At 45.2% G+C, this 15,509-nt stretch overlaps 1 protein-coding gene across 2 annotated transcripts in view; it reads right to left on the minus strand.

Annotated features, from left to right (window-relative positions):
• MMP16 (matrix metallopeptidase 16) overlaps positions 1 to 15,509 on the minus strand; it is a 154,393-nt gene that overhangs the window by 48,990 nt on the left and 89,894 nt on the right. For both annotated transcript variants that reach the window (XM_081070079.1, XM_081070078.1), the window contains exon 4: positions 12,183 to 12,487. In XM_081070079.1, coding sequence (XP_080926205.1) covers positions 12,183 to 12,487 — 305 coding nt within the window. The remainder of the gene's footprint in view (positions 1 to 12,182; positions 12,488 to 15,509) is intronic.

Consider the following 15,509-nt stretch of genomic DNA (forward strand, 5'->3'; position numbering starts at 1 on the left):
CGGCAGGGATTTGGACCATATGCCCATCTGTGTGGACGTGAGCACTGTTTATCCCACCTTGACGATGAGCGCTCCTGGCACAGCGATCCCGCTGTTACATGCCACGGTCTCCAGACCAGCGGCCGCTATGTGAGGGAGGTGCCCTTAAAAATTACCAGTTACCTCGTATGCGCAAGGAACTGTTTATAGAATGACTGAACCCCTGATAAACCCTTTTCCTAACATGTGATTGATTTGTGTGCTGTCTGCCAGCAACAGGAAGTGCCAGGGCACCTCAAAGATAAAGTACCCAAGTCCTTTGTCCTTAATTGGGGAACTGAGTTTAGTTCAGCAATTCTGAGCAATTTGGGGTTCACAAGCTCCTCAGAGGATCAGAGAAACCGAGGAGCTTCCCACCAAGTGAATGCATTCACAGAGCATCACAGGTGATTTTCAAGGCAGTTCAATTCTTAACTTCCGTCAAGACAAAGCAGACCTAGAACCCTCGCTCAGCTATTGTCTGTAGGGGTTAGTAATTCACTAACATCTCTGTGATCCAGGCCTTTAACTGTAAAGGGGGTTTCAGGTCACCTCCTTCAGGTGGCTTGTGGGCTAACTGCCACCGTGTCTGTGACACACGCGGCACACTGCCCAGGACACAGCTCCACGTGCCCCGAGTGGGATCCCTGCTCCTCCCCCACGACTAACAGACGCACAACTTCCGAGTGAGGTGCCACACTCCCACCTGGTAATTAATGTCAGTGACGTGACAGACCTGACTACTTGACTACTTAGGTAGGGAGAATTTCCTCTTTACAGTGGAAAAAAAGGGAAAAGCAACCAATGAAAACAATCCTCTGTACCCACGTCTTTGTGGAGAGCTTTGTTAACAAATTATAAACAGATGTGTTTTCATAAAACATTAAGATAGAAATCAAACACCAACAAATACGGTCAAGGAGCCAGTTCAGTGACTCAATCAGACCTGACGTTTCCCCTGTTGGGAGCATGTCCCCAGAAGGACCTGTTTTGTTCAACAGGTGGGGATTTTTTAAATATTTTTTTAAAGGCGATTCTTCATCTCAAGCAACCCTCCTTTCTTACTCTTAGTCAAGCAATGGACTTAAACGTATGCATTTACGTGGCACATAGGGACAAAACGAGAAGACTCACACTTGGCCTGCTGTTCACATAGGAAATTGTGAAACGTATTTCTGGCTCTTCAAAGGATGTGATGTCACCTAAGTGCCCTCCTTCTATGCTCTCTTTACGCTTGTCTTTAGTGCAGTGAACCGACCCGGAGGATGAAAAGGAAAGCAAGAATAAAAGGACATTTCTCTTTTTTAATAATAGAAATGCTTTCATCTGGCCATGATTTATTCAACATAGGTGTAGCAGAATAGCTTGTCTCATTTTCGTTTGTAAACAAATCATTGAAAGGTCTGGGTTTCAGCTCAGAAATTGGCAGGATATTCTGTTGGCAACGTGCTTATGAATTTCAAATGTTCTGGAGAATGTTTTCTTTCTAGGATACATGAGTTGGAAGAAAACCATAACGTAAGTGTCTTGACACATTTGTGTGTGTGTGTGTGTGTGTGTGTGTGTGTGTTGTAAGTGAAGCAATGAATACGGCACCTATGCTTCATGACTTTTACAGAGTCTTTGAAAATAAATTCATACAGTACCTTCACTGTAATCTTGACCATGTCTTCCAGCAGAAGGAAGACTTAAAAAATGTATTAGAGAGATGGACTCTAAAAAAAGCAAGGCGTGTGAATTCCTGATTTTGAGATTTCCTTTACTACTAATTATCTATAAATTGCAAAAGGCCTAATACCTATGAAGCAGTGGTCCCTTTACTGCAGGGGAATGGAAAGGAGCCCGGGGGGGTTAGCCGTAACCCGGAAGTCAATCCTCAAGACGTCCCCATGAGGGGCGTGCTGAGCCCCAAGCAGCAGCTGAAGCAGCAAAGGTTTGGATTCGGTAACTTAAAAAAAAAAGGACACATTGGCAGTTATAAGACAGAGGGATGTGAAGTGCAGCACAGGAAACACAGTCAATGGTCCTGTAAGAACTCTGTAGGGTGTGTGTGGGGGGACTAGACGTGTGGGGGTCACTTCGTAAGGTACAGAAATGTCTAACCGCTACGCTGAACACCTGGAACTAAGAGAGCATTGAATATCAACTGTAATTGGAAAATAATTTAATAAATGTAAAAAAAAAAAACACAAAAAAAGCTGGTAAGTGGCAAATTCACATCCAGGTCTGTTTGTAGCCAAAGCCTTTCGTCTGGGATGAACATGACTGTCCGTCAATTCACAAACTCCCACACGTGTACACACACACATGCGTATACACGTGTACACACACACGCGTACACACATATAATCACACACGTGTACAATCACACACACGTGTATACACACATCTCAAGTACACTTAACCAAATAGAAGACATTACTATAATCTTACTTAGGACAGAATGAAGAAGAGAAACCGTGCTGACACCAAAAGGAATGTCACTTCCTTCAATGTCTGCCTGTGAACTGGGAGTCTGCGCGAGCTTTAGGAACACACAGTAAGAATTTATAATCCACTGCATGTCCAACCAGAATAAATGCCATCATAAGGGGGCAGAGGGCAGGGGAGAGAATGGGAGAGAGAGCATGCGGACACACGAGCTCCCAGCAGAAGCCACGCCCCCTGTGTGACCTCTCGGTGCCCCCACCGTGTCCCATGTATTAGACGTGAGTCACTAAGGGACTCATGCTGGTGGGGAGAGGAGTCAGGCTGCATTACACAGGGACAGTGCACATAAGCTGCGGACACGCCTTAAAAGCCCCACAGCAGCTCCGTGTACCTTCCACTCAAATTGTAATGTATTCAATTATGGAAACCAGGAAGATAAAATTAATCTGGTTTCCACTGTGGGTATGAATGTGATCCTACTGAATTAATTTTGTGTAAGATATTGAATATGCAACTGAGTTCTTGATAATATTTTTATATATTTTTTCAAAAGTCTTAATAACCTCACTGAGTGCATTTCATAACATTTTGATTAGAAAGCACTGCTGCCTACAAGAGCTCAGAAAACCAATTATTTCACATCAAAAACTTAACAAAAGAAAATGGATTAAAATACTGTCTGCTAAAACACATTCTATGTTTGAAGAAATCAAGAAACACATTTTGCATCTCTTTACAGGGAAAATTTTTAAATTCCAAGAAGACAAAAAGATGCGCCATTTGAAAGTTAAGGTGTGGGCCAGCGTCTGAGAGCGGCCAGGTATCGGGCTGCACTGAGCGACGCTGCCCACTGCCCAGTAACGCGGCGTCCGTCCCAGAGGTCAGCAGAGCTGAGGTTGAGAAGCTCTGCTCTAGACAGACATGGGTCCTCATCCTTTCCTTCTCCCTGAGTCTCCCCACGCAGTTGTTTTGCCTTAATAGTCCCCTCTTCCTGTTTCTGTTGAAATTATACTTTTCCTTTAATTCTCAATTCACATGCTTCTTTTGCATGAAAATGTCAATGTGATTGGTACAATTTGATTAACATAAAATAGCATTTGGGGGTTCAATGCTCTTTGCCAGACCCTCTTCCAAATATGTAATTGTAACCTGTACTATTTGATACATGTAAAACAATACACCTAACATGCATGTCAACTATGAAGCATAATACTGACCTAGCCGGAATCCATCATCTCGACTTCCACACAGAATCCTGCCATCTTGTTTATACCCTACGCTGTCCAGGTTCCGTCCCAAGGCCCCTCAGCCTAGTCACTATTCTTCCGACTGGGACACATTTCCCTGCTTTCAGGGCACATTTATGCACCCATGTCTTTCACTGTTGCTCGCTTCTGACTCGGAAAACACACGACGTGATAAGGTTTCTACTCTTCCGGACCTGGCCCAATACCCTCGTTTTCTCTCAGAACCACCCATGTTGTGGCTTGTAGCGATATTAACTGTGTGTTCCTGCCATGTAATATTCCCTTTTGTAAACAAAGAAACAGGAAGTACATATCAGCTCTCCTAACAGACATGCAGGTGGCTCTTTCTTTGCTGTGACCAGCACTGCGGGTATGAAAACATTCTTCTGGCACACAAGGGCCAGACGTGGGCCAGACAATCAATGGATCGAGATACGAAATTCTTTCATCATAGCAGATGGAAATGTTCAATTTTACTAGGTTTTTGCTCCATGGTCTGATCAGTTTATACTTGTATGCACCATGTGTAAGGGTTCTTTCTGATTTACACCCTCACTGACATGTGCTGTAACATTCTGGGTATTATTATAAACTGTAGACACCGGGATTTTCCTTTTATTTATTTAAGAACTTTGCTTTGTAACTGGAAAGTTTAGTCTATTTACACTTACTGAGGTTACTGCTACGTTTGGAATTTTTAAATTCTTACATTCTGATTTTTTAATTTGTTCTGTTTTACACAATGATTTTTGTTTTCTTGCTTTCAAAAACTGTAGGTTTTTTCTGTTGCCATTTAAAATTTGTTTTTGTTTTCTTCTACTGTTTTCCCCACTATTGCTTTGGAAGTTATACTCCCCTTAAAATTTATGTTTTATTGGTTATCCTTAAATATTTACTATGCCCACTTAACTAGATTATAAGATTCATTTCTTTACTTTACTCTTAAACAATATAAGAGCTTTAGAATAACTTACTTCTATTCTCTCCTTCCCTGGTTTACATGTTATTACTGTTCAATAAGCTTCTTTTTAATTGTACAGAGTATACATTATTTTATACATAGAATGTTTATGAATTTCTTTGATCAAAATTCTTCCTTTCATCTAAGATTCTTCTTCTAGGACTCTTTTCTTTCATCCTGTACTACATGTCTCAGAAAGCGTTTTACACTTGTTAAATGGATGGTCAATTTTCTCACTTTTTTAAAATTTATTTATTTATTTATTTATTTATTTATTTATTTATTTATTTATTTCGATTGTATCCTAACCCTTGAATGATAGATAGTTTTGCTGGGTAATTCTAGGATGACAGTTATTTTCTCTTAGCATTTAAAAACACTGCATTGTCTTCTGGATTTCCTTGTTGTTTGGGTAAAGTTTTTTCTTATCCAGCTGTAGGTGAAGTGTCTTTTCCACCTGTCTGTTCTGAAAATCTTCTTTCTCCATCTTTGTCTTTCTTACCTTGATGAGACAGCTCAGCCATTCCCAGGGCCCCCAGGCGTGAGAACCTACTCAGGGTCATGTAACAGCAAGGGTGTACTTAATCTTATTCATGGATCTGATTTTGTTAATTTTACAGTGAATGTGCTGTCTCCTTTTGAATCGCACGGTACTGTCTTAATTTAGAACAAGGGGCAGTGTTGCTATTCCTCATTTGCTTGATTCTGTTGCTTTACTTTTTCCACTCTTCCCTTGCTGGGACAACCTATAATTCTTCAGCTGGAGCTATCTCCTAGGGCTTCTATAAATATCCTGAACTTCACATCATTTTATCTTTTCATGCTTTTCTGAAAATGTTTACCGAGATTTTTTTCCACATGACAGATTCTGCTTTTACAGTAATAAAAGGTTCTCATTTCCTGCTCCATAGAGAGCTTTTCTGGGTACTCTGGGACGTCTCCAATATCGTTTTTCTGGTTGACTTGATAAACTATTTTCAGTCACAAGCTTTTCTCTTAAGTCTCCAACTAACATCCTTTCTCTCTGATTCTTTAGGATTCTTCTAAGGGTATCATTCTGTTGTTGCTGTTCCAGGTAAACTTGGGCAAGTTAGCAAACTTTCTGTGCCTTGGTTCCCTTGCAAAATGGAAGCAATTACACTTTCTACTTTAGAAGTTTGTTGTGAGAAATAAATGAATTATGTACACAAAGAAAATTCAGCTAGCATCTGGGACACGCTAAATGTTCAATTACGTTTGGCTCCTAATATTATTCGTTCTTTACTGTTATCTTCTTTACGTAACTTGGAATGGACCTGATGATAACCAGCAGAGAGCGTTTCTTAATTACCTCCTGATGTCCCTACCTTTCTCTTGCATGCTGCTCAAATAACCTGTCATGGAGCTTGGCGAGCAGGCTGGTGATCCCTGATCTGCGGTCCAATTCCTTTGTTCGGCACACTCGCCTAACAGGGGTGGACCCTCCCCGAAGTCCGCAGTCTGGCTCTCTGGGGATGAAATCAGTGCCCAACGACCATTTCCACTGTGGGTGACAACAGGGCCACTTCTGGGGCTGCTCTGATGTGGAATCGGCAGGCTGCGGAGAAGGGAACTTGGGCAACATTTAATTTCAAATGAAGAAGAGAGAGATAAATTCAGTTTGGGAATAACTACTGGATAGTTTTGTTGTGTTTAAATTGTGAGGAAATTAGTAAAACGGTAGTATGCCAGGTTTCATAATGGTATGGTTGTAATTTTGCAAAAAAATTTTAAAAATGTACAAAACGAAGGTAGAAATTTATTATTAGCCTTGATAATTTAGGCAATGAAACTATCAAGTTATTCATTCCAACCAACTGGATGTTTCAAAAACTTAAAGAAATCAATTTTCTACATTGATCAACTCATAGCTAAACTTGAAAATTCCACCTCATTTTACCTTGTTGGTGGCCATTTAGATTTAATGAGAAAGAACCTAGATGAAGATGATTCATTAATAGAAAGAACATTCCTACGCAGACTGAGTCCGAAGCAAACAGTCCGTAGGTCAGTATCTGTGTTAGGCAGGCATGTCCAGCCCCTGGCCCACAGGTGCAGAGGCTACGTGATGCCAGCACGTCGGTGTGGCAGCCATGCTCGGTCGCTGGTCACACCCATTGCCGTTCTCCAGCAGCCCGTGACGCGGTGTGGCCAGGGGACTGGTGCAAGCTGTGGGAGGATGCTATTGCCTCTGGCATCCCCAGCATGTAACAGCCCCGTGAGCAAACCCATCGAGTTCTCCCAGCTGCTGTCTGGATGCTGACGCCGGGGCAGCTGTGGAGCTCACATGCTAGTGATGGCTGAGTCTCCACGACCCTGGGTCTCTGACTGAGTGACAGGACGGCCCCCGGCCACCACACAAGCAAGAAATAAAATTATACTGTTAAGCCACGGAAAGTTCTGGTTTCATCTGTTTCACTTATCAAGAAATCTACATTAGATGCATTTTAATGTTCCTGATCCCTCCGTGCTCTTCGTTACAACTGATACAATGAAGTCACATTGTGAATGTGATGACACCAGTGCGTCTTCTACCCTCAGAGGGCACACAGGGATCTAATTACAATACATACCCACGTGGACAATGCACAGCCACCTCATGATGCCACGTCATCGAGGTTTAGGGAAAGCCAGGGCTCTCAAACCTCAGGCCACCAGGGCACCGCCAGGAAGCCAACTCAGCGACGCGAACCTCATTCCAAGAGGCATGGAAGGAAGCCATGTTCACAAAAACAAGCAGACACACGGGAAACCTCTATCGTCATTTTGAAAGGCAAACTCCTTGGAGAGAAAGCCCCCCACTTTGGGTAAGACACGGTATGGCAAGAACGTGTGACAGAGACTTAATAGTTTCAGAACTTCAGAGCTCCACAAGTACGCTGGTTTTAGGACTGGGTAAGGGCCTTGGCTGCCCCATCCTACCCGGCCCTCCCCTCAGCTTCCAAAAGCACCGGACGCACTGATGGGCAAAATACTCCTGCCGACCCCAGCACTTCTACGCCTCTCAGAAAACATCTGTTTGGTATCCGACTTTTCCTGTCCGGAAAACTCAAAGTCTAAATGCGGACGGCACCTGAGAGAGAGATTATGTAGTAGGACGGGGGGAGGTGACAGACGGCCAGTGTTCTCCGGGCAGGTGCTGACTGTAGCAGCACACCAGCGACCAGGCTCTCCACACCATCCACACAAAACATGTCCACTGTCAAGCAGCACGTCATGAAGACATTTAACTTAAAGCAGGTTTATGCAAAGAATGAGTGGGCTTGGACAGAGAATTTGACCATTTCGGGTTTGATAACTATGGATTCTCCAGACACAGAATTAATGGGATAGACAGAGAGGGATATCTAAGAGGAGATTTACTACGGCAGCGAGTCAGGGGTCATGGAGGCTGAGCAGACCCAGGAGAGCCGGGCGTACCATCCATGCAAGCCTGAAGGCCTCAGAACCTGGCGCTGCTGGTTAGAGCTGGAGAAGGAGGTGCGTCTCGGCTCAGGAGAGACGGCTCCCTGCCCACTGCTTTCTTCTGTGTGGGCCTCAGTGGACTGGCGGACGCCCACTCGGGGCGGGGGGCTTCTGTACTCTGTCTGCTGATTCAAATGCTCACCTCGTCCACAAATACTCTCACAGACACACCCAGAAACACCGAGCCACTCTCTGGGCATCCCTCAGCCCAGTCAAGCTGACATACAAACTCAAGTATTACAATGAGGCAATGGATTAATGTTTGGATGTCTGAGATGAAGTTTACATTGCGGTTTCTCTCTCCTGGTTTCAGACAGATTGCCATTACAGCCCTGCTCACCATCTTACTTTAGGCACTGACCTTTGTGACTGTAAACAGAGCAAACACAATGCATTCTGTTTGTTAACAGAATTGCAGCCAGGTGGTAAAATCAGACATGCCTCTAGGTCAGGAGTGTCCAAACTTTTTTCAACGTTTTTCACCAAGGGCCATATGCGGTAAAATACACAAACAGCAGGGCCACTCACTCGAGGTGAAGTAGTATTGCCTCACCTGGTTTATTTAAGTAAACTAAATATATTTTTGGAATTTGCTGCGGACCAATAACAAATGGATCATGGGCCGCAGTTGGCCCGCGGGCTGCAGTTTGGACACCCCTGCTCTAGGTGGTTCACTGTCATAGTTCTATTCAATTTCACAGGTAACCTTTCTGCTTAGACATGATCAGTTTGAAATCCTAGTACTATGACAGATACTTGTCTGATTAGAAAGAATCTTTGTGACAACTTTGTTGTTTACATTGATAGTGCCTTTTAAACTCTATGCTGTAGCCAAGGAAACAATATGATAATGAGGCTCAAAATGAATCTTAACATTTTGCTAGAGTTAAATTTTCCAGCGCACACTCAGGCAATGCATGCTTTTCAAAAACCGTGTCACAGGGACACTTTCTACTTAGAATTACTCTGCACATCTTTCCCTTTCCCACTCTAGGAAAACAAAAAACAAACAAACAAAAAAACCACTTTAAAAAGGGCATTTTTATTAGATGCGTGTGTGTGTGCACGTGTGTGCACACACTTATTTTAATATAACTATTGTGTAATTTACTTAATGGGCTTCAGATTGATTTCTCAAAAGGTATCAGGACTCTGAGCAAACTGACTAGAAGGTGGAGGAGGGAATGAAGGGTTGCCAGCAGCCGGAGACACTGTTTATCTCATTTGAGGTAGATGGAATTCAAATTGCCTTCATTAGCTGAGCAATATGCTGTGGAAAATGAGCTGAGAACTTATCAAGAGGCTCTTTCATTTGCATTTTTGCTAAATTATCAGGCAGCTCAGTGTTGTAGGTGCTAAGAGCAGCAAATAGGAGAGAAAGAAAACAATTCAGGTGAGCAAGCCTGGGGGCATAGGAAGACTTCAGTAAAGAAAAAGTTCATCAATGAAGGTGTCAGAACTCTGCCTTGTGTACCTGGGATACGGAAAGGCCATCTCACCAGGTTAGGATCTGGGACGTACTAACACATTAATTCTCCGCACGTTCCCTGGCACCACAAACAAAGCTAGAGGCTGTTCTTCTGACAAATGATCGGTACTCCCGGTGGCACCCCCAGGTGCCCTGCTGGCCAGTTAAAAGTCTGAATTTCAATTAAGCAGTAAATCTTTACGGTGTTAGGCCTGGAACAGTCAGTTAACTTCTCCCTAATCCCCTACAAAACCGAAACACTGTTATTTTGCGGAATCATTTCCTTTAAGCTCACTCAAAAAGAAGCATGTTCTTATTTGACCAGTACAGAAATATTTTCCTCCAAATGAAGCACTAAATATTGAATCCTCGTTTTGTTTAGGTTGTTAATAATAAGCCCAGGGACAGACGTACAGAAATTCCTCGACTTCTCCAGTGTAAGACGTCTTAGCATACAATGGCAGGCAGTCCGGGGGCTTCCCTCCACAGCGCCAGTGGGGCTTTATTTCAGAATTCTTCTCTACACGGACATTCCTTGGGAAACTTCTTCGTCCCACGAAACACGGACGCATGCCTCACACCGGTCACACTCACGTCAGTGCAAACATTCTCATCCCCATGTTATTTCAGATTGGTTCTGAAGACTTCTTGTTTATTTCCAAAAAGTGTTGACTGACGCGTGTCAAAACCAGCTGAGAGAGGATATATCCACAGCATTTCTGCAGCTTTCTTGAGGATTTCAATATGTTAAGAGGAAATATAGGCCATTTCATAGGCACGTCTCCTCCATGTAGGATTTAAAGCATCATTTTAAATGCATGCGGCCATAAAGCCAAATGAACACAACTCCGAAGTTACAGATTTCAAGGAGCCTTAACAATTAGCTCCACTGTAAGAATAAAATATAATTTTCTCAGTCTGGGATTTTGGAAGCAAGTCTTCTCCTTGGAAGCGAATTGGTGGCACCCATGTCAGCACAGGCCACCACTGTGTCAGTTCTGCTTTACACGGTTCTTTAGAATACACGTGGCCCTCCCAGTGTCAGAATAACTCCAACCCCTGAGGACCTCAGAACTACTCCACTTGCACGCATGAGGGGTGCTGATACAAATAAAACAAACGCATTTCATGTTACATGATTTACGCCTATCGTGCTGCAGGTATTTCCTGATTAGCTGCCCAGGTGGAGTGGGTTCCACAGGCCTGAAGCGGAAGTACAGGGGCCCGCAGCTCCAACCCCACAACGCGAGGCCCCGCAGCACCAGCGCACGGCGGTCCTGGCCCAGCGCTCGGCCACGCAGGGCTGTGGGACCCAGGAGCGCCTGCTTTTCATTCTGCGGTGGTGACATACACCCCCACCCCGCGCACCTGCAAGCTGTCTCCAAACCAGCTTGTAGAAATGAAACCACCGTTTAATATTGTAGCCAGTACACCTATCGATGACAATTCAAAGCATTATTTTGTTTAACGTTAGATATTTTCTTTTCTTTTGGAAAACATGAATAGTTATTTATTGTATTTTCTTCCTTTGAAATTTGATGTTATTTTTAAGTTTAACTCAACGTAATTCATTCTATCTGGTGCTTGAAGGCTGGTGTTCTAAAAATGCATGGCTATTACACTAAGCCAGCTCGCTAAGCCTTCTAATGAACCACCAAAGCTTGCTCTGATGGCTTAACTCATCACGGAGAACGATTGGTGCTATTCGCTGACTACCGGTCATTAAAACAGTGCATGCTTTTATTTTCAATGACATTCTACTATGGTGAGAAAGGGAAATATCTACGTCTTGATTATATCTACAGGGTTCTTGGAGCTGGCTGCTTTGGAACCTTGTAATTGCAGGATCCTAAAATTCTATGAATATTTTTGTACATGTAAAATTGAAGTCTGGAATGTTGTGTAGGAAGAAACACATGCTTCTTAACTCAATAAGTATTCTTTTAGGCATCGAGTTTTCTTATTTTTACATTTCGTTTGCTTATCAGAATAATTATAAGTATTAGAAAACTGACGTGTTGAAATAGATGGGCAAGAAACTGGTTTTTGATAAAAATAAATAAAGATATAATACAAAACAATACATTATGGGGTTGAATTAGATTGAGAGGCCAAAGGAATGGATAAGGGGAAACTGGGGCAGGGGCAGCATTGTAGACCAGGCGGCATAACAGAAAAGACATGTAGGAGCCACGCCACAAACACCCATCAGGGTCAACCGTCAAGTGTGAACACGGAATCAAGTGGAGAAACCCAGCGACATTTGCTCCATGCATGTCCCATACCTTAAATACGGCTGGATCGGTTCAGCGACACTGCAGGAAACAAAATCCACCTTAGGGGATTTACAGAACGCGTGCAGAGCGCCCTACTCTCTCATCCAAAGACCCCACGAAAAACCATCTGTGCCTAATGACCCACATGAGTTCTTGTCCTACAATGTCATTCAAAGCCTCGTAGGCTGTTTTACAGCTTTAAGGACAGATGTGGAATCCCAACCCTCGGCCTGTGAAGCCGTCAGTTCCTGGGCAGCCGCAGTGGACAGGGGCACGGGCCCCTCGCGAGGACCACTCACCGTCGTGGTTCGGGTTCCCGAGCGTCCAGGGCTCGTCCGAGTCAAAGTGCGTGTCGCCCCCGATGCCGGGGCCCGGGAAGTAGGCGTGGGCCAGGAAGCCCCCCTCGCCATCGAAGGGAGAGCTGTCGCCATGGAACCCGGAGGCGAAGATGATGGTGATGTCCACGTCGCGCTTGCCGCTCTCCAGCTCGCTGTAGGGGACCTCCTCGAAGGTCAGCGGGGTCACGTTCTGCCACACGTCGAAGGCTCGGCGGATGGCTTTCCGGGTCTCGGGGTCCCCGACTTTGGGAGTCACGTTCTTTATGCTGCAATTGGGAGAAAAGAAGGACAGGCATGGCCTCGTTATACAGGGTCTGCCTGACTACAGTTCACACCTGTTCAGGTGCGAGAGTCGTTAGGGAAATGGTCGTGTTCAACAGGGGAGAACTTAATGCCGTTTCTAGGGCTGCATGTGGCTGCACGGTGTCAGTACTTCTGGGGTGTGACGGCTGTCGTGAGAAGCCTGGCAGAAGGGGCCGGGGTCACCACCACCAGGCCCTGGGCCCAGAACGGCCCCTTTCCTGGAGGTCAGGCCGGGGCAGCCCTTCCCGGCAGAAACACAACATGCAACTTCCTTCTTCTGGTTGCAACACTTACCTGCACACTGTGTCTTTATGTATCTATGAATAGCAGTTCAACGGACACAAAGTTATTTCTTAGTTCTTAGCACACACTTAATTCGTTCCGGATAAAATAAGCAAAGTTTTTCAATGCACATGTATCAGTTTTATAAATTTTATAAATTTAAAGAAGTAACTTGGACATTATCAGTCTGTGCTGATAACAAATGGATAGAATTTATAAATGTTTTGCTCTATGCAGCATTAATCAGGTATTTCACTTTTCTCAGTTCGTTTCATGTTTTTCTAAATTTCACGTAACTGAAACAAATGCATACGTGTATTTTGTGCTGTGGAGTGTGAGTTCACAGCAATTTTGTGGAAAGCCATGAGCACCTCCCTAAGAGGCATCAATATATTTCAGAGCACTTCAACCAAGAATCCTACATCCATGAATCCATACATGCGCATGAAAGAAACATCTTCCTCCACAAAGGAGGGCGTGCCACCCAGGGGAGTATTTACTGCAGTGCAACAGTGAAGGAGAAGTGGGAGCCAGACGATGCCCGGTGATGAAACAACAGCCAAACTACAGTGTCTCGAGTGGATGTTGTATCCCCTACGGAACTCAACATCACTTTTGCCTTTTCAAGGCCCCTAGCAGAACGGAGAAAGATTTAAGATATATTCTCCAGTAGAAAAAATAACCTGCAGATTGTGTTTTCAACCAACTGCAACTATGTCAAGATAATCACGAACATTCGGCAGGAATCACAGTAAAGGATGGCTTTGGACGTAACTATGAGGCTGGCGAGCATTTCATAGCATCTTATTTAACGGCTTGGGTAACCCGATAAGACGGGTATTCATACTATTTCACAAAGAAAGAAGTTGAGATTTAGAGAAAATTAGAGTGATGAGCTGGTTTTTCAACCCAGACATTCTGACTCAAGAATCACTGTCTTCAATTCTGAGCTAGACCACACAGCCACAGGTTTTCCCTACATGCTACTGCGTATTCTAGAACATATTTACACTGACTGCCTGATGGTGAATATCATTCATTGTATAGAAAGAAAACGAGGAAGCAAACCACGTGGAAATGCAGTGGGAGAGGAGGCGCAAGTGCAGGCCCCGCCGTGGAGACACGCGGGGAGTTCAGGCGTGACGCGTGGTCTGGGCAGGAAACGAGGACCGGAATCGGGCCAGGGGCAGACGGGCAGGGCCCTGGGCCACGGGAAGCAGTCTGCCTTCTGCTGCACGTGACGGGCGGAGAAGTGAACATCACGCAGAGAAGTGACCCGCGAGGAACCATGAAGGAAGTGACAGGGCCATTGTGTGGAAAATGCCCCGACTGGGCCCATCGCTGAAGCAGGCAGACCCGCGGGGAACGCCGGCACAGCTCAGGTGAGAGGTGGCTGTTGTGGGCCAGAGGGGGGCCGGGGGAGACGCTGAGAAATGGTGGAATTTGGGGTCTGTAGTGAGGGTACAGCTGCCAAAACGTACTGACGGTGGGACATGGGCTGGAAGGCACCATGTGCTTTGATCTGAGCCCAAGGACGGACAGAGAGAGAAAATTCACATCTGCTCAAGGTGAGGGCGATGCAGCGTTTTGCTGTTGTTTCTATTTTATCGTTTGTTTTCACTTGACCTCCCGCTCAGCGTGATGTCTGGACTCTCTTTGAGAAGAGTGAGCTCCCGCATGGAGGATCACAGCCCTTCATCCAGTGTGTTAGCCTCCCGTGCTCCTGTTTGGTGGCTGAAAAGACACACCGAGTGACAAGTGACGGTGTATCTTTGAGTTTCGTCTAAAGGAATTTTCCTAGTAGTCTTTTTTATCCCCACCCTATGGGATCTCGGAACCCCTCGTTAGTGGGCAAGTATCCTTCTGACACATGACTTAAAGGACGTAGCACTAAGTGGGGCTGCAGGTGCCAGAGATGGAGCTGTCAGTCAGACTCTTGTAGAACTTCCGTGTTTCAGTGATAAGAGGATGAGGAACAACAACAGAGACACTGCAGTGGCCCGGGTCGGGGTGAGGAGGTGAGGGCAGTAAATGGTACAGGGGATCTCGGTGACAAAAGGAGCCACACACGCCTGGCACCGAGTCCGCAGCCCGAGGGGCAGTGAGCAGCGCGGGAACGTGGAAGGGCCGGCTGGGTGCAGTGGTGCCGCCGGGCGGTGGTGCCGTCGGGGCGGTGGGCTGCCCGCGGCGCTGGCGGGGACGGCCGCACTCCTGAGAGACCACGGGCGCTGTGAGCTGGGGGTGTCCTGGCATCACTCCTCTCCACAAAGCTGCTGTTTCTGATGTAAAATGACCAAGGGCACAGAGTGCAGCAAAGAGACATCTCAGAAGTTCAAGCGGCAGACGACAGAGGCGAGCACTGGAGGGCCCGACCCAGAACCACGAGAACGAGTGTCCACGCGTGTTCTGAGGGCCCCACCAATGGCAGTCGGGGTCACACGTGATGTATACGGAGGAATCGCTCTGTTTTCCCATAAAGGACCCTCGTGCGGCAGAGAAAATAAATGGCATCGTATTAGCGTGATTTACATGAACATAATGGTTCTGAGAAAAACAGCTGTAATATAATAGAGAGTAATAAATGTGATTTAAAGACATGGCACCATGTTTTTCAGACTATGGACTCATTAGCTCCCCAAATGTTTTAACCGTGATGTTTCCACAAATATGAGACACACGTGTGCACTTCAGAATTAGAGCCCT

Source organism: Rhinolophus hipposideros, assembly GCF_964194185.1.
Source record: "Rhinolophus hipposideros genome assembly, chromosome: 13".
Classification (NCBI taxonomy): domain Eukaryota; kingdom Metazoa; phylum Chordata; class Mammalia; order Chiroptera; family Rhinolophidae; genus Rhinolophus; species Rhinolophus hipposideros.